At 40.3% G+C, this 23,220-nt stretch overlaps 1 protein-coding gene across 2 annotated transcripts in view; it reads left to right on the top strand.

Moving 5' to 3' along the window:
- Nucleotides 1-23,220, top strand: part of AP2B1 (adaptor related protein complex 2 subunit beta 1) — a 148,455-nt gene that overhangs the window by 24,003 nt on the left and 101,232 nt on the right. For both annotated transcript variants that reach the window (XM_089676606.1, XM_089676605.1), the window contains exon 5: nucleotides 949-1,194. In XM_089676606.1, coding sequence (XP_089532732.1) covers nucleotides 949-1,194 — 246 coding nt within the window. The remainder of the gene's footprint in view (nucleotides 1-948; nucleotides 1,195-23,220) is intronic.

Below are 23,220 nucleotides of genomic sequence, written 5' to 3'. Positions count from 1 at the left end.
AGAAAAGGTGTGCAGATTGTAAAGTCAGAATTTGTGATCTGCAGATCTGCTTTGCGACTCAAAGCACTGAAGCATAACAGCCAAGCAACTAGCATTTCCAGAATGGGAGGTCAGCCTACATCATGAATTTGTACTGGGTCTTTGTATTAACACATAAAAATTAGCATTTTTAGATTGTACATGTGAATTGATTTCTTCATGTTGCATTTTAAGATGATGGTATGCTCATTTTGAGTGATTTCCATACCATTCCTTACTCCAGAGCAGGGGCGGACTGACCATTTGGAAACTCGGGCACTGCCCAAGGGCCCGGGGTCAGTAGGGGGCCCCATGAGATGCCCCTGTTACCTTTTTCATAGGCTTTTTTGAGTTTGGGCAAGGACACAGGGGCCCCATGATCCCCTATTGCCCGAGGGCCCCATGAGTTGTCACTCCACCCCTGCTCCAGAGACATTGCAGATTTAGGTCTTGTCTTCATGGGGGGAAAGGGGAGGATGCATTAAGATCCGTTTATGCAAGTATGCTGTGTGTATTACAGACTGCACATATCCTTCCTGTTAGTGGGGGAATATCTGGTTTTAATCACTTTGTTTTAAAAAGTGTCTTGATGGTATGATGACAACATGTGTTGTGCTGATACTGTGATGACATTTTGTTGATTTCTGAGTAGATGTCTCCCTTTCTTGTGCTGTTGGACTGTTTGATCTAAGGATGCCTAGTTATTTTGTATGCAATGCCATTTTAGCTTGGTTAAAATGCTATCTCCTTTACTGCTGACCTTTTATCTTTAGCACTTTCTGAATTTTATAGACCTAGCATCATACAGAAACCCAACATGTTTGAAAAGCTCACATTTCTAATACAATAAAACAGTCAGTAAATACTATCTCTGGAACTCATTTTCTGTTATGATTGATGTCTAAGATGGTACATGACATGTTTTTTCAGGACTGTGAGGATCCCAATCCCCTTATCCGGGCATTGGCTGTGCGTACAATGGGTTGCATCCGCGTGGATAAGATCACAGAGTATCTCTGTGAGCCTTTGCGTAAGTGCCTGAAAGATGAAGACCCCTATGTGCGTAAAACAGCAGCAGTGTGTGTTGCCAAACTTCATGACATCAATGCACAAATGGTGGAGGATCAGGGCTTCCTGGATTCCCTGCGTGATCTCATAGCAGACTCCAACCCCATGGTAAGCATGACGACTGTTTGTTTGTTTTTTGTGCCATGAAGGCTAATCTCTCCTGACATGCCTCCATAAAATGACTAAACCCTAGTAATTATGTTTCAAATAAACTATTACTTTCCTGTTAAAGAAAAAAAACAAACAAAAAACCAAAAGTGTTGTCTAAATCCTTTTCTTTCCCATTAGGCAAGTGTTTTTTTTTTTGTTTTGTTTTGGGCTTTTTTGTAGCCTTTTAGAAAAAATATTTTACACTTTACCTCAATGGAATCTGTATTGATGTGTTTGTAACAAAGAACTGTAAGCTGGTTGGTTTCTATGCAGAGCTGCACTAGATTTTGCATTCTTCAGTCAATTTTAGTAAATCAACCTCATGGTTTTCTCTTATAGCAGTGTTAACCTTAAAGTAATCTTTGATGTGATTTTCACCGTTTCATATACTTGCTCTGCTACTGTATATTGTATGGACAAAGGCAACTAGTAGTTCGGTCAGCAGAGGGAAGAAATACTAGGTTTGTAACTGCCGTTTTTCTTAAAGTGAACCATAAGGTAACAGGTCTGCATAAATAATTTATCAGCATATCCGAATATGCAGCAACAGTATACATTTGCAAAAAAAAAAACTGTACCTCTCTTTCTTCTTGTCTTATGTTTTCTAATGCAAAAATAGCTGCCCCCATGTATATACAGTATATATTTACAAACTATACACAAAGTTTTTGTTTATCTGCTTTCCCGCCGCCCTATAGCAGAAATACTGTTACAGGGTGGCAGGGCATGGGTATATATATGTGATTTTGCATTTCTGCTGTCGATCACTGGATCCCAGCCATTGATTCCCTGCCAGTATCTGGCGGTCGCTGAGTGTTAATGATGAGGGAGAGCCCTGTATGTAAACAATACAAATGTCTCCCCTGTCGGCTCCTGCACATTACTTTGTATTGCTATGTATTTATTTTCTGTGAATACAAGGTTTTCGCTGATTGGACAAGGCAGGCATGATGTTATCCTCCCTCATCTGTGAATATGAGGTGTTATCTGCCCTCATCTAATATGATAATTCCTTATATTTACTGAGAAAACGAGGTGTTCGCTGATTGGACAAGGCAGGCGTGACGTTATCCGCCCTCATCTGTGAATACGAGGTGTTCGCTGATTGAACAAGGCAGGCATGGTGTTATCCTCCCTCATCTGTGAATACGAGGTGTTGTCTGCCCTCATCTAATAAGATAATTCCTTATATTCACTGAGAAAACTACCATACGTTCTCTAAATGGTGGAGATGCCAAGTGAGGGACGTCCCCCTCTTCTTCATCCCTCCCCATCAGTGCACCTAAAGGAGACCAGTGTTTACTGTATGTAGCACAGACTACTACAGGGAATTTCTGCATCACCAGAGGCTTTGGTGTAACCAAGCTGGACCAATGCAAGTTTATTTTTTTTGTGTGTTTTTTGTTTTTTAAGGAAATAAAAAAGGAAAAAAGTTTATTCCTTGAGTTCAGTTTTTTGTGAATGCATGCTGAATGTGGGTTCTGTTGAGGATGTTGTGTTTTGCTGTTGTCATTGATTGACTACAATCCGTGACAACAAGCTGGGCCTGGTCATTTTGGCCACTTATATGTGGTCACTGTGGATTTTTTATAGTGTTGCCAGCTATACCTTCTTTTGTTTTTTAATGCAAAAAAAACAGATCATGTAGAGTTTTGCTTGTAGTGGTCAGTTTCAGGGGTTGTTTGTGTTTGCTAATATAAAAGTGTTTATCTTGGTTACATTTTAGGAGACCTTGTTCTTTATTTTAACAAGGTAGCAGTAGGCTTTGGCACACATGGCTGTGGTTTCTTTTGCTTGACGTGCATCTGCAGAGGGTTGCATGGCAACATGCTGTCTCTGGTTAAGATGATGAGGACATGAAGTGATGCTCCTAGTGAGATGGTGTTTATTGGATGCTCAGAATTTTCTTATATTCTCTGTTTCTTGTTTTTCACCATCAGAAACGTAAACCCATGTTTAAAACTCTGCTTAAAGTGGACCGATAATTATAATTATGCCCATCAATGAAGATACAGTACCCGTTAGTGTTCAAAAACATATGTTTGAGTAAAATGATCTTTTCATGAATTAGAATGCTGCTCAGAGCTTTATTGTCTTGCTTACTGCAAAGATTATATGGTCACTAGCTGTCAGGTGCCTTATAGGCGTTTCCAGTCATTAGAGACTACTGAAAGTCTTGTTTTCAGTCAGTGATTTTATTGTTGAACACTGATTCATTTGTTAAAAAAAAAGTAGCTATTCTGTAGGCTATTGGCTGTGGGTGATTTTTTATGTCTTTCAATATTTTAAGATTTTCTTTTTTTCTCTTTGTCTGTAAAAGCGGCATCACATAAGTCAGGAATAAAATTAGAAGTGAAATATCGGATGAATCTATGCATATATTATCTGCTGACACTATGCCTAGATAATCTGCACAACAGATATATGTATATAACATGTAGCACAAACAAACCCAAAACTAAAATGATAAAAATAATCCTTGGAATCACAAAGATCTTACTCTCAATGTTTTCCATCCATGTACTAACTAATCATGCAAATCATGTCACCTGTTTTATTTACAGTTTCTGAAACATAAACTTGTATTGGAAGCCCACAGAACTTAGTGGCCCAGTGAAATGGATGTAGTCATCTGGTGTGGACTTGGGGCTAGTGTACATGAACATTTGAGATGTGTTTGCCATCTATTCATGTTGATGTTTAGGCGATGGATAGAATAACTTAACTGATCTCAATAGACTGTACAAGTTTGAAGTGAGATAGCTAAAGATACGACTCTAAAGAAACGTGGAAGGAAATGGCTCAAATAATAGAGCCATAGAACCAAAACAGAAATAGTTTTGTAAGCCCTTTTTATTTTTCAAATAAAGCAAGAAGATTGGGCTTGAACTGTAATGTTATATGAATGTGCCTGTACAGAAAAATGTATGTGTTGTTTTTAACCACTCAGTAAGTATGGTAGTACAGGATTTCTGCCCTTCAATGCAAGAGAAATTGATTCAGGTCCAGTGCATGCCTTAGCCAGAAAACTGGTAAAGGAAGATCCTAAATTATTAAGAGGACAAGGGAGAGGAGGGAGGAATCAGAGTACTTCCAAAATTATTATACAAATGTCAGGAGACATAATCTTGGGTAGGTTTACAACAACACTGAATGCAAAGATCAGCCAGCACCTATGGTGTGCCAGCTGGCATTCTGTTGTTTCTAGGCTGTGCTGCTATCACTCTTCAGCTACTATCAATCTAAAACTATTGACTTTTGTGTCTGCTGCAGCCTGAATGCTATACAGCAGGGCTTGAAATTTCCACTTGCCTGCTCGCCAATGGCGAGTGGATATTATGGTGGGGGCGAGTGTGTCCCCCAGGGCCGTCTTGCTGAGCAGGCTCGGCGCTCAGGCCGGATCTGTCATTGGCACTGGGAGCCGTCAGACTGCTCAATAGCTGAGCGAAGTGAAAGCAAAGCAAGGAGTGTGTGCTGTGCTCTCTGCCTCCCCCTAGAGTGCAGTATCCGGATCTGTGAGTGAACAACGAAGTACAGCAACTTTGTGTGCGTGTGCGTGTGAGCGTGTACATGTTTGTGTGTGTCTGTGTATGCATGTACAATTGTACATGTGTCTGTGTGTATGTATGTGTGTATCTGTACATGTGTATGTGTGTGTGTGTGTACATGTGTCTGTGTGTGTGTGTATGTACATGTGTCTGTGTGTGTATGTACATGTGTCTGCGTGTATATACATGTGTCTGTGTGTGTGTATTTCTGTGTATGTACATGTATCTGTGTGTATACGTGCCTGTGTGTGTATACGTGTGTGTGTGTACATGTGCCTCTGTGCGTGTGTGTACATGTTTCTGTGTGTGTGTGTATGTACATGTGTCTGTATGTGTATGTACATGTCTCTGTGTGTGTACAGGTGTCTCTGTTTGTGTGTGTTTGTTGGTGGCGAGTAACTCTAAGGCCTGGCTAGTAGCTCAGGCTCCAATTTATGATCCCAATTTATGATCGTCATGACTTCATCACTGACAGCTGGAGGTGATTGGCAGACACTGATAACACCTGTCAAGCAGCTGCTTTGGGTGTATATTTGAACATAGCCTTGGAGCTGCAGCTCCTCTATTCTGACATATCTTTGTCACTTTACAAACTAATTAAAATGGGAACTATTAAAGCTGGCCATACATTATACAATGTTCTTGTTCAATTTCCTTTAGATTTACCTTTAACTATGTAATGCAAGGGCCTGCCTGATTGCATACAAATTAAAAGTGTTTGGGTATGACCTCATATTATATAGTTTTAATAAATTGTACAGGAAAAGTATATAATGTATGGCCAGCCTAAATTAAAAACTGATCGTATAGGTTCAAATTATCTAGAAAATATAAACATAGTGATTCAGAGCTGTAAAGTGAGACTTCTTTACTGAGAGTGGGTAATGCAGATAAAAAGATGCTGCAATAAATCTGTAAAGCACTAGATGGCAGCGTTTGGCAGTATAATAGCTGTAGAACAGTAAGCACAATTAGTATGTAGAGCAATCTTTCTCCACCTTCTCAACACAGAGGAACCTGTAAACTTTTTGGTCTCGGGGAACCCCTGCTAAAAATTTATGACTAACTGATGCTACACTACTCCATAAATGCAAAATGAACCAACCCACAAACGATGAAAATAAAAGTGATAATAATAAAGCTAAAAATCAATAAATGCACATGATAAAGTAATAATGACCAAAGTATAGTGACCGATAATGAAAGTGAACAAATAATTGTTCATAAATCACGTAAATATGCAGTGAACAGATATAAAAATGGGAAAATGCAGCAATCGTGTGAACAGTCCCAAAAAGTCAGTGTAACTAAAATAAATCACATAAATTGATATATATTGTAAAAAAGCAGCAATAAAGTGAACAGTCCCAAAAAAATCTGTGTATCTTCAGCAAAACAACCAGTGACCACTGCAAAACAATCCTCCACCAGCTAGCATGCGCGCTCACCTCCGGCCGTGACCCACAAGGGGTCTAATAGGCTTTATGTAAACTCAGCAGTGATAATGTACAGCGCTGAGCAAACTGTTGGTGCTTTATAAATACTGTATTATAATAATAATAATATTCCTGTATCTCCCCTCGGTAACTGTCAGGACAATCCTCTTTAACTACTTCCCATCCGGCCCATATACATAAATGGCCGGAAGGGATCAATGCAGGAGCCTGTGCATGCTCCCTGGGAGCGTGCAGCACTGCGATCCGGTGCCCGCTGTGTCCTCCAATCGCTGTACGGGACCTCTTTGTGATCATGATCATGATTGGCTAATCAGTGATCACATGAACAGTAGTAAACAAGATGTCACTTCTGACATCTTACTACTTGTGAAATCTTTGAATGATCACATGGTACAAGGCTATTCACAACAGCCTTGTACCATGTGACAAGCTGTGACCAATCACAGCTCTCACAGTATTTCTCAACGGCTGCAAGAATGCAGCCAGAGGAGCAGAAATGATTGCTTTTACAGCCTTTATGGGTGTAAAAGCAATCAGTGTAAAAAAAAAAAATCTTCATCACCCCACACAAGTAGTACAGTGTCACTATGGTGACACTGTACTGCTAGGGTGACAGTATGTTAAAAAAACATAAATAATATTAAAATAAAACATTTTGAAATTTTTTTATAATTTTTGGTTATAAACTATTTGGGTTATTTTTTTTTTTTACAAAAAAGATAGCTGAATACATTTTGGCCAAGATTTATGAAGAAAGATTATTTATTTGCAAAATGTTATAAGAAAAACACTTTTTTAAAAACTTTTTGGACCTTTTTCGTTTATATAGCAAAAAAATAAAAATCCCAATGGTGAATAAATACCACCAAAATAAAGTTTTATCTGTCTCAAAAAATGCTAAAAAATTAATGTGGGTACAGTGTTGCATGACCGCGCAATTGTCATTCAAAGTGTGACAGCGCTGAAAATTGGCCTGGACAGGAAGAGGGTAAAAGTGTCCGGACTTGAAGTGGTTAATGGAGAAATTTAACGCTCACAAATGCACCAACAGTAGTAGCTCAGATGTCCCCTCTGGTGTATAGCCAAAACCTCTCCTCTCGGATGGACCACACATAGAAAATTAAACCAAGGAACTTCCCATTGTGTAGTAGGTAAAACACATTTTATTGGATAAAAGGCAGAGTAACTACTCAAATTAGGAACAGGATCCACAGACCCATACAAGCATGTAAACCAGTAATAACAGAGATGGGTGTATTGCAATCAGGTGTACCAAGATGGCGGCTGCCGTCTATACTGTCAATGAACTGACATCACCACGCTTCAGTCCTACACATTACGTCATGAATCACGTGACTTTCTCAGGGCTTGGAAGGTGGTGATTGGAAAGCTCAACATATAGAGAGCCCAAAGCTGAAACCAATTTGGGAGACGGAGCACAGCAGACATTTTATTGAAGTCCAAGAAAGAGGACTTCAATAATCACATAACAAATCGCAACTCCACAGACAAAAACTAAAAATAAGAATAAGAGCAATAAGCATTGATCAGTAATGCATAGATCAAGTAAAAAGGACCAAAGACAGAATAAAATAAAATAATATAAAGAGGATGCATCCATAGAATATACCAGAGCAGCCTTACATAGACAGACACTCTGCAACCACAGACTAAAAAGCTATATAAACTAAATAGACTACCCCAAAAAGGAATTCCATCAGAGAAGAAATAAATTGGGGAGAAAAAAGCTAATCAGATACACAAAAAAATTACTGAATAAAATAAATAAATATAAATAAACAGACCCCAATACAGACACCCAAAAAAAAACAAACGGAAAAAAGGTAAAAGACCCAATGAAAATAAAATTAAAAATAAAAATGAGGGGACCACTAAAAATAAAATAACCACCACTAAATCAAAAAATCAAAAAGAAGCCCAATATTAATAGTCACTAATGAAGTAATTAATGTCAAATACGATATTATGTCCTAACGGGGCCAGAGTTTGCATGGTAAAGATCCACCGTGATTCGCTCTGACTAAGGGCACAAATCTTGCTCCCTCTCCAGTGCGGTTGGAACTTCTCAGTCCCCCAAAACCACAAGGAAGAGGGATCTCGGTCATGATGAATGGCAAAATGTCTAGATATACTATGTTTGGAATACCCTTTTTTAATATTTTGAACATGCTCCCTAAGCCTTTTCCACAGAGGTCTTTTTGTTCTCCCAATATAGTGTAAGCCACAGGAACATTGAAGGGCATAGACCACTCCCTCCGATCTACATGTAATAAAGTCATTAATTTGAAATTCTGACCCATTAGTATGTGACGCAAAGGTACTCCATTTGGAATTCTGGCCTTTGGTCGCTACACAGGCATAACACCGTTTGCACAGAACAAAAAAACATTTCTAAGAATGTAACCTGTTTTGTTTTCTTTGGGGGATCCACTAAATTTTTCCCCAATTTATCCCTTAAAGTAGGAGCTCGTCTATATACAAACTTGGGGTAGACTGGTAATATCTCCTTCAGTTGTCTATCTAACCGAAGTAACGGACAATTTTTTTTTTTTTTAAATCCCTTCTATTTTCTTATGGTGTACAATATAATCCAAGATAATAGGTATTTGGTCACATGGAACATCCTCTTTCTTCTTATCTCCAATCAAACAAACATCTTCGGTCAAGTTTACCCACTTCTTGTATTGTTTCTTCACTAGGACTAAACTGATGGCCTTTATTGATAAAGCGCTCTCCTATCATTTTAGCTTGATTAAGGAAATCATCTTCATAGGTGCAACTTCGTCGTAGATGAATAAGTTGACCTTTTGGGATATTCAGTAGCCACTGTAGGTGTTGGCAGCTGTCAAACGGAATGTATCCATTTCTGTCTACTATTTTAAAAAAGGTTTTGGTAGTTAAGCCGCCACCTTTCAACAAGATCTCCAAATCCAGGATGTTGATTTTGAGATCATCCACTTCCCAGGAAAAACAAATGTTCTTATTATTCATATTAAGACCATCAAAATATTTTTAATTCAGCTTTCTCTCCCTCCCAGACAATGATCACATCGTCAATATAGCGCTTAAAAAGCTTTAATTCCTCTGGAGGATTACTATAAATGGCTTCCTGTTCCCACAGGGACATGAATAAATTTGCCAAACTGGGAGCAAACCGTGCTTCTATGGCAGTTCCTTTTATCTGCCGATAATCCTGATTGTACCAAAAATAGTTCTGTTCAAGACAATATTCGAGCCATTTCAACAAATATTTTCTTTGAGCCCATTGTCAATTTCCAAGCGCTCTCATAGCCCAGCTTGCAGCTTCAATAGCATCTTGATGCCCAATGATGGTATATAATGAGGCTACATCAGCAGTAGCTAGAAAAATTGATGCGGATCCTAGCTGTAAGTGGTCAAGTAACTGTATAAGGTGTTTTGTATGTCTAAGACATGATCTAGTCTTCTGTACCAGTGGCTGTAAAAAATGGTCAATATATTGACCTAGCCTAGCTCCTACTGACTGAATCCCATTATCAATAGGACGACCTGGTGGTTTTTGGCTATCTTTTTGTGTATTTTGGGTAATGTATAAATGACTGGAATGCGACAGGTATCGGCAGCCAATTATCTACATTCCTTATCGTTAAGGACTTCCTTCTTCACCCCCCATTTGACTAAATAATCTAACTCCTTCCTATACTTAACCCCTTCAAGCCGGCGCCTCCCGGCCCTTTAAGAGTTTCAGGAGGCGGGGCGGGGTTTAGGGTTATGTGACCGCCGTGACCTTTCCGTGAGTACTGGACATGTGTGCTGGGAGCGCGCAGGGCGCGAGCTCTTGGCATATATGTCCTTTTTTATTAGAACGCAAATGTGCGGCCGCTCGGCGTCTAGGCCCAGACGCCGGGAGGCCGCACATTTGCGTTTGGCTGGCGTGAAGAGGTTAATCATAGGATTCTTCAATAATTTTTCATATGTGTCAGTATCTTGTAACTGACCTTGTAATTCCTCCGTCTAGTATTTCTTAGACGAGATAGCAATCCCCCCGCCTTTATCATCTGGTCGGATTACTATATCCTTCTTTTTTTCCAGTCTCTTCATACCAATCTCCATCCACTTATTCTGTATTTTTTTGGGTAATTTCAACATACTCAAATCCTGGGCTACCATTCTCCTAAATACTTCTACATGGCTGTTATCACCAATTTGAGGGTTGAATAGAGACTTATTTCGAAACATAGTATGTTGCATTTCTGTAGAAAGTGTCATTGTCATAATGCCTCTCTCTTCTGGTTGAGTTAGAACATATTTCATAATATTTAATTTCTGAACATATTTCTGTAAATCCACATATACATCAAATTTATTGGCAGATTTCTTGGGAGCAAATTTTAGACCTTTATTAAGCACCTTCTTTCTTTAATCAAAGATACACCACTTAGGTTAAAGATCCCTTCACCAATCACTCTCTTTTTCTCTTGTTTCTTCCTCCCGGCTCTGCACCCCCTTCTCTGTTTGGGCTTTTTCTTGTCCATCCTTCTCTCCCCGGGGACCTCTCCTGTCTCTCCCGATCTAAAAAAAAAAATCCCTTATTATAATCATATGTAGCTCCATAGTCCTCTCTCAGAGAATCATACCTGTTATAGGTAGACACAAGGCTCCTCACCTCTTATAGTGGTGGATTCCATGGTCTATATTGGTGGTCTTGGACTTCTCTCATCATATCTCGGATAGTGATTAGGCCTATAGTTATTGTTAAAGGGGGTCTCCAATTATTCCAGTGACCCCTCCCTGATGGTCTTCTTTTAAAAAAAAATTTCCATTCTTAGGTTTCCACCCACTTCTTGGTGTCTGATGATTGTAATTATGATTCATATGATCATTCCCTCTTCACGAGTCCACTGGAGGATCACGATTAGGAATAGCAGGGCCTCTGGATTTCTCCCTCATATCCATTTTCACTTCTTTAACAGGGGTAGTCACTGTTGAAGCTGCTTCCATTTCCTTCATTGCAGATTGCCACTTAAAAACTGATCATTCTGAAAATCATTCATATTCCTCTGGTATTTCTTGCCCTTTCTATATTTCACTTCCTGATCAGTGCTCTCCAGATCTTTATTCAATCGAACTGTAAGAGTCAAAAATTCCGGCAGTTCTTGTAATGGTTCTAATTTTTCTTTTAATTAAAATATTTGCTGTTCAATCCCTCTAATTTTTCTCTGCTTCCTCTTAAGTAAAAACCTAATCACCTCCATCCCTTTTTCATTAAAAAAATTGTACCACTCATCACTCATCAACAGACTCTCTATCTGCCAAACCGTCACATTTAGGGACATCTCCCCTTAATCTTCTTGGGACCAGATTATCTTTAAGATATCTTTCATGAGTGATCATATCCCACCCCGTCACAACCTTCTTTTCCATAAGATGACTTAATTTCCCAAAATACATTTCTAAATCATCATCCTGTTTAGTATCCTTCCTATCAAAAACATCATCGAGGTTAATAGGTCGATTTTTTTAGACAAAACGAACACATCCATGGCTGCAGCAAAGAGGTAAAGGTGGTTGCAATAATAAAGCTATAAAAATGAAAAATCCTCCTGCGCTGCCAGTCACCCTAAAAAAGCCAGAGTTGCCGCAAGCATCTAACTATGATCCAAATAGTGCAAAAATATATGACTAACTGATGCTGCACTACTCCGTAAATGCAAAATAAACCAACCCACAAATGATGAAAATAAAAGTGACAATAATAAAGCTAATAATCAATAAATGCACATAATAAAGTAGTAATGACTTGGTGCTAACGGTGTTATGCCTGTGTAATGACCAAAGGTCAGAATTCCAAATGGAGTACCTTTTGCGTCACATACTAATGGGTCAGAATTACAAATTAATGATTTTATTACATGTAGATCGGAGGGAGTGGTCTATGCCCTTCAATGTTCCTGTGGCTTACAATATATTGGGAGGACAAAAAGACCTCTGTGGAAAAGGCTTAGGGAGCATGTTCAAAATATTAAAAAAGGGTATTCCAAACATAGTATATCTAGACATTTTGCCATTCATCATGACAGAGATCCCTCTTCTTTGTGGTTTTAGGGGATTGATGCTGCACCAGATCCAGCTCCAGATCAATACTTCATCCACCTAGGCTTTTTTTGAGACGATTTGCGGATGCTCTAAAGTTGGTTGGGGGAGGCTGGTACACAGCGGGGGTTTTTGTTCCCGTATGTTTTACCTCATCTATCACTTGACAGAGGAGTGCACTGGGATGGTCATCTCACAGTGCATGCTCATGAAATGTGTCGCTGCGGTGCCCTGTGACGTCATCACGCATACGTTGTGCTCCACATGCATTACAGACCTCAGTACCAGGCCCACTCCATATTGCTGGTTTGCCTGGTTACAGATAGAAGGTTGATCATCATCCACAAACCACACAATATGTTGTTCACTGCGGCGGACTCCCATATGATGGATTATTGATGTGCCTGCTTTTATCCACCCTCTTGTAAGTTGCTCTCCTTTATGTGAAATAAATGTGCTTAAAAGTCTACACTTAGAGGTGATTTTCCTTTTTCTCTTTACTGAGAGGCGGATATTGCTCATTGCTGAAGGAACCCCTAGCAACCTCTGAGAAACCCTGATGTAGAACAATGTTGGGGTTAGTGTGTTGTAGTTACACTAGGGCAGGGGACTCCAAACTTTCTACAAAGGGCCAGTTTACTGTCCTTCAGACTTTAGGGACTGTGGCCATTGGGAGTAGAAATTGTACTGCCGTCAGTTGGAGTAAACAATGCATCTTTGGCATTAGGGGGAGAAATAGTGTTTCATTGTTGGTGTTAATGGGAGATATAGTGCCCCATTGTTGATGTCAGTAACAGTAGTTATGCCCCTTTGTTAGTGTCAGTGGGCAGAATAGTGTCATGCATCATTGGGAGAAAAAGTGCTTGAATGGCCACATAAAAGCAACCAAAGGGCCATATCCAGCTCCCAGGCCACATTTGGAGACCACTGCATGGAGAAAGAACAAACAGAGGGCACACCGGCCTAGTGCATTACCAAAAAAATGCACTGGCACTGAGGAAGAGGCAAGTCCTCGAAACGCGTTAGCCTATTGGATGTCTACACTCCCTATTGCGGACAGTCACGTAGCGCGGTTTTGACCAAGCTGTTTTTATGATGTGCCTTTGATTTTACTGTCGTTTGTGAGTACAATACCTATTTTTATCTCTTATTAAACATTTTTTATGGTAATCCACTAGGCCAGTGCACCCTCTTTTTTTTCTTTCTCCATTCAGTATATTTGGATTTTTTTGAGGGCAGCAAAATGTGCATATTGCAGGACATTCATGATGTGGTCCTAGCCTACATTGAGTCCATCCCCAAGTTCAGGAGCATTTGTGTTTGCTGGAGACCACTGCACTAGGGTATAAGACCAGACATGGAGAACATATGCAAATTGGCCCCTTTTGAAGAAGTAACTTCTGATTGGTGTTCTAATTTGGCAGTTGTAATGCTTTAAAGCTGGACTCCAGGAATTCAGCGACTTTCTAAAATGTGCCGCCCTACTATGGATTAAATTGGCATTAAACGCAAAACCAAAGGTGGAATATACTGCAGCTTACCAATCATTAAATGTGGTGGCTGCATTTGCCTCCGTTTGGCTTCTTTGGACAGCAGCATTGTCAGTTTTGGCGAAAGGGAGTGTTAGATGGACTTGCAGATTTAGATACACCAACAAATTGAAGCCAAAATCAACTGTTTTTTAAGCAGATACAGCAAACAGTTTTTTTATTCAATTGGGATGAAGATTTTACATAAATAAAAGTTAATTTGTTACATGGTTTGTCTCAACACTCTTTCCGCTACATCTGTAAAACAGCTTGTTATGTTGAAATTAAAATAACAGACTTACTGGTAGGATCAGAAAATAAGCGAGAGCCTAAACAAGAAAACTAATGCAACCATCATATTTAAAAATTGGTAAGCTTCAATATAATAAATGTTGCTTTAGGGTTTAATACCACTTTAAGTCCCTCCATGCTACCTTGTGGACTTTTCTCTTTAATTTACAGTTTACATTTTTACTGAGTGCCTGAAGAACAGCTATCGCTATACTTCTGGTGATTTGACGCTGGGTCTCAACTCCAGTACCTGCAGTCGCATGCAGCTGTTCTGCCCGCCCCTCCCCTCTTGCTGCCCATTCACAGAGAACTTTGTATTATGTGCAACTGTTTGCAAAATACAAAGTTTTTCGTGACTGGACAGCGGAGTGGAGGGGCGGGCAGAGCAGCTGCTGTGTGAGAAAGCAGCATTGCTCCTGTCAGAGTGCTGCAGTATACCGGTAGCTGTACTCCCAGCGCTCTGTAAAACTGTCGTAAATAACAGAGATGGCATGCATCTAATTGAACTTAACCCATAGAAAGCCAGAAACATTTAAGACTTTAAGTGGCTGAGTTCTTGGAGTTTAAATTTCCCAATCCAGACTGGCATTCCCCTTATAGGCCTAACATGTAAAATGCAGTTCCCTAAACAGCCTGATTTGTATCTATTTTAGGCCATTAAAATGTATTTTTTGAAATGTGGTTGTAATACTGAACTCTTAGCACATATGAAATACCAATATTGTAAATGTGATAATTGCCAAATGTTTGGAAATTCTCTTAAGATTATCTTGTACCCATGCCATACTGCACAGCTTTAAATTTTATAGTAGCAACACAGCTTGATCAAGACCCATCTCCCTTCTGCTTGCTGATTTGGAGTGTAAAGAGGCAGCAGCACCCTTAACTCTTCTTAAACACCTCCCGTCCGGCCGTTGTATAGAAACGGCCGCACGGTGGCAGTGCAGGGTCGGGTGGCCGTTTATAAACGGCCTCCCCGCACGCAGCACCGCGATCTGGTGCCCGCTGTGTCCTCCGGACACAGTGGAACACCGAACGTCAGCTCTGTACGAGGTCCCGATCATGTGATCACTGATTGGCCAATCAGTGATCACATGCAAAGTAGTAAGCAAGATGTCACTTGTGACATCATTGCTTACTACGTGTGAAATCTGTGAATGATCACAACAGCCTTGTACCATGTGACAAGCTGTGACCAATCACAGCTCACTCAGTAGTTCTCAATGGCTGCAAGAATACAGCTAGAGAGAAGGAGAAATGATTGCTTTTACATCCTTTATGGGTGTAAAAGCAATCAGTGTAAAAAAAGAAAAAAAAAATCTTCATCACCCCCCACAAGTAGTACAGTGTCACCATGGTGACACTGTACTGCTAGGGTGACAGTATGTAAAAAAAAATAAAAAAAAAAAATGTAAAAAAAGTTTAAAAATTATAATTTTGGTTATAAACTAATTTAGGTTATTATTTTTTTTTACTAAAAATATAACGGAACAAATTTTGGCAAAGATTTATGATCAAATACTATTTATTGCAAAATTTTATAAGAAAAACACTTTTTTAAAAAATTTTTGGACTTTTTAATTTACATAGCAAGAAAAATAAAAATCCCAGTGGTGAATAAATACCACCAAAATAAAGCTTTATCTGTCTCATAAAAATGGTAAAGAATTCATATGGGTACAGTGTTGCATGACCGTGCAATTGTCATTCAAAGTGTGATAGCACTGAAAGCTGAAACTTGGCCTGGACAGGAAGGGGGTAAAAGTGTCCGGACTTGAAGTGGTTAACACTTCTGTCAGCCAATGTGCTCTGTTGCAGTGGCTGATTGGCTCAACCCTCCCATTTCCAATATTAGTCACCGGTCACACCGCCGCAATTTGTGTGCAATTTCAGATCGATTTTAATGAATGCATAACTGCAGCAATTGTTTTTATTATATATCTGCCTTCAGCTTACAGAACCCTGTGGGTGCTGTCTTTTCCTCTGTATACTGGATTCTTTTATATTTCAACCAGAAGAGTTAGCTTCGAGAGCTGATGGATCCAGATTACAAATGTGCTGTAAGAAATTATTCAATTACACATATAATATACAAAGTGATTGTAAAGCTTCATATTTTTAAATGTTATTTCTTTAATAACAAACATGTTATACCTACCTGCTCTGTGCATTGGTTTTCCAATCAGAGCAGCCCCGGTCCTTCTCTTCTAGGGTCCCTCGCTGACACTCCTAACCCCTCCCTGCGACTACACCATATTCCCACCGTAGCAAGCCGCTTGCTATGTGGGCACTCATAGATGTTCGCTCCCGAGCCCTAGATCGGGCTCAGGTATGTATTTAGGGCGGCTGCAAGTGAAGCTGCATGCAGAAGGTTTTATTTTGCCCTACCGCATTGAATGTAGCAAGGTAAAAAACCTGCATTAACACAAGGAGTATTAGCCCGGGTTCACATATATGCGGTGCGGTACATCGCATGTGATTCGCACCGGAACCGCACCACATTCCTGTGCAAATCACATGCAATTTGTGTGCGGTGCGATTGGAACCATACATATTGTATGGCATTAATCGCACCGCACCCGCACCAAAAAAGGTGCAGGACCCTTTTTTGGTCTGCACTATAATTGTATCGCATAGGTATTCACACCTATACGATCCGATTCTGCACATCGCACCGATTTTGGGGTTTTGGTAGTTTAACATACATACCCACAGCGGTTCACATGAATGGGGTGCGATTCTGATGAGGTACAGAATTCACACAGAAAACGTTGCAAATTTCAGAACGCATCAGTGTGAACCCATGCTAAAAGATTATACTCTTTTTACACTTTAGAGAGATGTTATGCCTAGCTTCAGACAGAGGATCTAGGATGCCTAGTTTGTGGGTATTTTTACTGACCGATTATTGCTTTTTGTTCTGTAAGTGAGCTTTATGTGAATCTTTCCAACACAGTAATAACACATTTTGTAGAGCCAACTGAACTGAGACCCTGCAGAAATCACTTTTATGTTTTAAATCTATGCTATCATTGGCAGGAAAATGAGTGGTTTGGCGCCTTTTATTTAAAGATAATCTATGTTTTTATCTACTATGTTCAATGTAATATAATTGAACATTTCATATTTACCAAATGGCAGCTGGTCTGCTCAAGGCTCGCCTTTCATTTTGCAGGAAAGCTGACGTAGAGCTTTGCTGTGAAAAGCCTGATTAAGCTGGCCATACACAGGTCAAATTGCAAAAACATTTTCTTTCGAAAATCTTTTCTAAGAATTTTCATTCGAATTTCACACCATTAGTGGGCCACAGCAACATCCGATGTTCGAACGACCATCAAATTTAAGTGATCGGGCACGTTGGAATTTTTTTTGAAAGACCGTACGAGAAATGTATTTGAAAATAAATGAGCATGAGCTGTGTCCTGGAAAGAAAAGAAAATTCTTGGCCATGAAAATTCTTTTCTGTAGAGGTGAAATTAAAGGCTTGGTTGGTCGAATTTCGAAATCAATGGTTGCACCATCGGATTACAAAATGCACGAAATTTCTGGTTTTCTAAAGAAACAATTGAGTACTGTCTGTGATACTTTGTTTATTTGCACTAACATACAATTGTATGTTAGTGCAAATAAAAAAGTATCACGGACAGTACTCAATTGTTTCTGTCTCAAATGCACTAATACGGCTACAATCACCTCAAGCAAAATGGTTTTCTAAAGAAAATTAGTTTGGAATTCTACACATGTGGCCTGCATTAGCCTATGATATTTGGTCTCGTACTTTCCTGGTCTATACACAGCACACACCTCAGTTAAATAAGGGAAGGATGGCTGAATTATCAGTTCGGTTTCTTTTTAGTCTGTGACACACCAATATCCTTATAGACTATTTTATTTTTTTTTTTTTCGTTTATTTTATTTTTTTTTTTGTTCAGACTCTGGGCTGACCCAGGAAAAATCTAACAGATCCCTCCATCCAAGCCAAACAGTGCAGATAGGCGACTTCCCTGATGCAGCTGCTGTTCAGACCACAGTTCTCTGCCCAGCTCATTTGATTTTTTTCAATTGAAGGATGTCAGCAGAGGCCAACCTGTAAGTAAATGTCTGGCCAGTATCTGAACAGTGTTATAGCCAGCTTTAGACAATGAAGGGCCAGCAGCAGAGGGATGAGCCAACGTCTTGGTCTCATGTCCTGTAAGCATGTAAACCACAGTGCAAGCAGAAGAACCTCACTGGCTCCAGTGCTGGCCCTTACTTTCCCATTCCTGCTTTAATATGTATTGAGGAAACTGAAATAAATCAAAGGTACTTATTGCATTTACATACATTTTAGTAACTACATGACTGCATTAATTTTGTGATTTTAATTTGAGCTTTAAATAAGCTGAAATGTTCTAGCAATATAACAATATTACTGTGCTTTTGTGAAACTTGGTAAAACCACATAATGGGACAGAAAACTGTTTAGTGAATCAATTGATTTGATGCATACTGTTAGCTCTTACAAGCATAAAATCAATGTTTGCTTTTGTTTTCTTTACTACTGCGGAAACTCAGGCAGACATCTCTACATTTAACCAGTTCACAAACGGCACTTCTTCCCCATGTTATATATTTAAAAGGACGGTCCAACCAAGTGTCCACTCTCCTCATTAGCAGGGTTGCCAGACCAAGCGGCTTGCTATGGGGGCACTCGGGGAGGGGGATGAGGAGCAAAGAGCGCTGGCGGGGACCTGAGAAAAGGAGGATTAGGTCTGCTTTGTGCAAAACCATTGCACAGAGCAGGTAAGTATGACATGACAAAAATAACTGAACCGTTACAATCACTTTACCTGTCACCAGGACAATTCACACTGAGCATATGTTTAAAAATCTACAGAAACAGAAGTTAGATTGAGTGAAAATGCTGCTTTCTCATCCTCAATGAGGCATCACAAAAGACCAATGGGGGGGAGGGGACAGATTACATATATATATATATCCAAGAAAAGTGCATAACTTTAACTAACTATATGTTAGGTTCAGAGTTGGAGTAAGGAAGAATGGGGACCTCAGCAAAGTAGCAGCTTTGCACCAGCTGCAGTCCTACTTAAGTGATGGGGCACCAGCGAAGTTACCCTATTTGTTTTATCTATGCTGCCATGTCCGATATCAGCTGTCTATTAATGTATCCTTTCCTGTAAGATGACAGTAAGACCAGGAGCATTGCCTTATCCACTTGATTTTGTGCAGGAACTTGAAGTTTTAGCCAAGCCCCCTGGACATTGGATCCTATTCTCCCGTCTAGGTTGCCTTGTGGGTAGTCTGGCTAGGATTTACTGACTTTTTTTTAACGTGTGGCACCTCTGATAGTAGTCATCTCCATTTTTATGCATTTTTTTTTTAACATTATATATTCATATTTTCAGGTTTGTGATAGGTTTATTGTTATGCCAAAGTAAATTAAAGCTCAAATGGCAGGGGAAGGGGGCTTCAGGGAGAGGGGGGTGAGAGCTGGGAGTGGAGGTCAAGGTTAAGTTGGGCTTTAAGGTGAATTTTTCAATTGTGATTCAACTGGAGTAAAGTTATTTCTGATGTAAAAATTCCATACCTTTTTTTCAGTGTATAATAAATACAGCATGAAATAAGACTGATCTGCATGTGGTCATTCACAGCAAATCAGGAATCTGCAGTGCATGTTGGTTTCACCTGTTAGGCCTGACAAGCACAATTCTTGTGCTAATTGCTGATAATCTCTTGTATACTAATGTTTATAAACACTAAGGCTTGGTTCACACCTGTGCGGGTGGTGCCGCTGCATGACCCGCATAAATACCTGCAGCCACACCACCCACACAGAGGAATGTGGGACTCCCAGGTGGGTGCCATTAATTCTAATTGCATATCGCCCACACTGGAAATCACAACCGTACTGGGAACCTCAAATGAATGGGTTTTTGTGCCTGCGCAAATCGCAGCCCGCACGGCCGCACAGATGTGAACTTGGCCTTAAAGTGGAATTTCAGCTTGCACCTAACTAGCCTTAAAACTATCCCATCCCCCTCGTCACATATGAACTAACCTGTGTAAAAAAAAAAGATGTATATACTTACCTATTTTCAAGCTGATCTGGTCATGTGATTCGGCTCACCTGTGTCAGCCAGCGAGGCTGCAGGGGAGAGAGTTTTTGTTTTTTTTTAAGTCCGCAAACGTGCAAACTACAACGAAAAACCCGTAAGTGTTTCACAAAAAAGTGCAAGTGCAAAAACACCACACAAAAAGTGCACTTAGGGGTGTGCTTTGTCCTACCCCCGAAGGGGTTGGACCACTACCCTGATCTCCCGGGGCATGAAGCTCCTGACAGGGACAAGGTTCCCATTTGGTCCTCCTGGCCAAAAGGCCTGGTGGACCACCGTTCCTTATGCCCAGCCGAAGCCGGACATCCAGTACTAGGCCAGGGGGTTCTCCCGAAGAGAAAACCCCCTAGGGACAGGGGAGGAAGGAACCAAAAGGCCACACATCCTCCCCCTAGACTTCAGGGCAGGTCCGAGGACCCACACCCTCCATCCTGTGAGAAAAACACACACATAAGTAAAAGTGACAAACGTGGGGTGAGAAAAATAAATAAATAAATAATTAAAATAAAAAATATAAATATAATAAAAAAGTGGTCGTGCCCAAATTGTGCACTGACCAGGCCCTGAGGCCTGTAGCAAAAAAAATTGCCCAGGACTTGGCCAAAAGGCCCGGTCCTAGAGGCGCAGTCAAAAAGTGTTTTAAACGCGGTGACCATGTGCTCATTCACAACGTGGGGTCCCACACCCAAGTGCTACTCAGAGCACCCCTGAGGCGACTACTCAGGGGTCACCGTGTTTGCGGACTTTCTGCCTCCTCAGCCCCTGGCCAGACCAAGGTAGATCCGTCCAAATCAGGAGGTACTGGGTCTTTCCAGTTTTCCCGGAGGAATTACTCCCAGGCCCCCAGCTTAACGTGTGGCGCTCCCCGATTTCTGTCCCTCCGGTACTAGCCTTCCAGACCCCCATCATACCAGTGAGGGTACTATACAACAGCCATCCCCGCAAAGCTAGAATGGCCGGGAGCACCCCCACTGGACACTGATAAGAACAGATACTACACTTGATCTTAGCCAAAAGGCCGAGCTGCAGGGGAGAGATGGGGCACCAACAATGGATGTACGATTGAAGCCCAAGGGCGAAGTCACCGCTGCAGCCATTTTCGGAATGCTCTCTCCTCTCCCCTGCAGACGCTGCTAGTTGACACGAGACTTCACATGACTGGACCAGAGCAGCCTGAAAATATTGTATTGTATAGTATATACATCTTTTTTACACACATTAGTCAGTTTCAGTGTTAGGAGGGATTAAAAAGAACATTTTTAAGATTAGTTGGGTATAGCCTGGAATTCCATTCTAAATCTGCCTAGGTGATAGTAAGTGCTGGTGACTATAACAGGATCCTGACAGCTATAAGAGAATTCGGTACAGATTTTAGATGTTTAAGGACAGGTTTTACATGGCCTATAGAAAAAACTGAATCCATTTAATGTCAATTAGTTAGAATAGGTTGATTTGTCCTATTTATTTAACCCATGCTAAAAAAAATAAAACTATAGCAAAGTGGATGTCAGAAACAACACATTGAAGTTTGCTGCAGACATTGAAAGACGGTTGTATAATTCAGCCATCCAGCCACTGGTGGTTGCATTGGGTGGAAGGTTTAGGCCTGCAGAGTAGAATTTAGTTCCAACCTTGAAATTCTGAAAAATTGTTAAAGCAATCAGTCTACGAGTCAAATTTAGTTTGAAAGTCCTTAAAATTTCATCCAGACCTGCTACTTAAATGGAATCCCAGACATATTCAACAGATTTCTTTTTTGCCTAGAACATACAGTTGTGTTCAAAATAATAGCAGTGTGTTGAAAAAAGTGAATAAAGCTCAAAATCCTTCTCATAATTTTTATTTCCATACACACAAATGCATTGGGAACACTACACATTCTATTCCAAATCAAAACATGAAGAAAATAGCAGTGTTTGTATTCTTCTTTACAAACTCAAACATTCACTATATAAACTGAAAAATGTTTGAAGATTTTGCTTTCCTTTGAATCACTTAATGAATATTTAGTTGTATAAGCACTGTTTCTGAGAACTGCTGTACATCTGTGTTGCATGGAGTCAACCAACTTCTGGCACCTGTGAACAGGTATTCCAGCCCAGGATGATTGGACTACATTCCACAGTTCTTCTCTATTTCTTGGTTTTGCCTCAGAAACGGCATTTTTGATGTCACCCCACAAGTTTTCTATTGGATTAAGATCCGGGGATTGGGCTGGCCACTCCATAACGTCAATCTTGTTGGTCTGGAACCAAGATGTTGCACGTTTACTGGTGTGTTTGGGGTCGTTGTCTTGTTGGAACACCCATTTCAAGGGCATTTCCTCTTCAGCATAAGGCAGCATGACATCTTCAAGTATTCTGATGTATTCAAACTGATCCATGATCCCTGGTATGTGATAAATAGGCCCAGCACCGTAGTATGAGAAACATCCCCATATCATGATGCTTGCACAACCATGCTTCACTGTCTTCACAGTGTACTGTGGCTTGAATTCAGTGTTTGGGGGTCGTCTGACAAACTGTCTCCGGCCACTAGACCCAAAAAGAACAATCTTACTTTCATCAGTCCACAAAATGTTGTGCCATTTCTCTTTAGGCCAGTCAATGTGCTCTTTGGCAAATTATAACCTCTTCAGCACGTCTTTTTTTCAACAGTGGGACTTTGCGGGGGATTCTTGCAGATAGCTTGGCTTCACATAGGCGTCTTCTAATTGTAACACTACTCACAGGTAACTTTACACCTTCTTTGATCTTCCTGGAGCTGATTGTTGGCTGAGTCCTTGCCATTTTGGCTATTCTTCTATCCATTAGAATGGTAGTTTTTCGCTTTCTTCCACGTCTTTCAGGTTTTGGTTGCCATTTTAAAGCATTTGCAATCATTTTAGCTGAGCAGCCTATCATTTTCTGCACTTCTTTATATGTTTTCCCCTCTCCAATCAACTTTTTAATCA

This window comes from Staurois parvus, unplaced genomic scaffold, assembly GCF_062004578.1.
Source record: "Staurois parvus isolate SC_StPar_1 unplaced genomic scaffold, SC_StPar_1.0 ptg000172l, whole genome shotgun sequence".
Lineage (NCBI taxonomy): Eukaryota > Metazoa > Chordata > Amphibia > Anura > Ranidae > Staurois > Staurois parvus.
The sequence above is the reverse complement of the archived record's forward strand: the minus strand, read 5'-3'. Positions and strand labels throughout refer to the sequence as shown.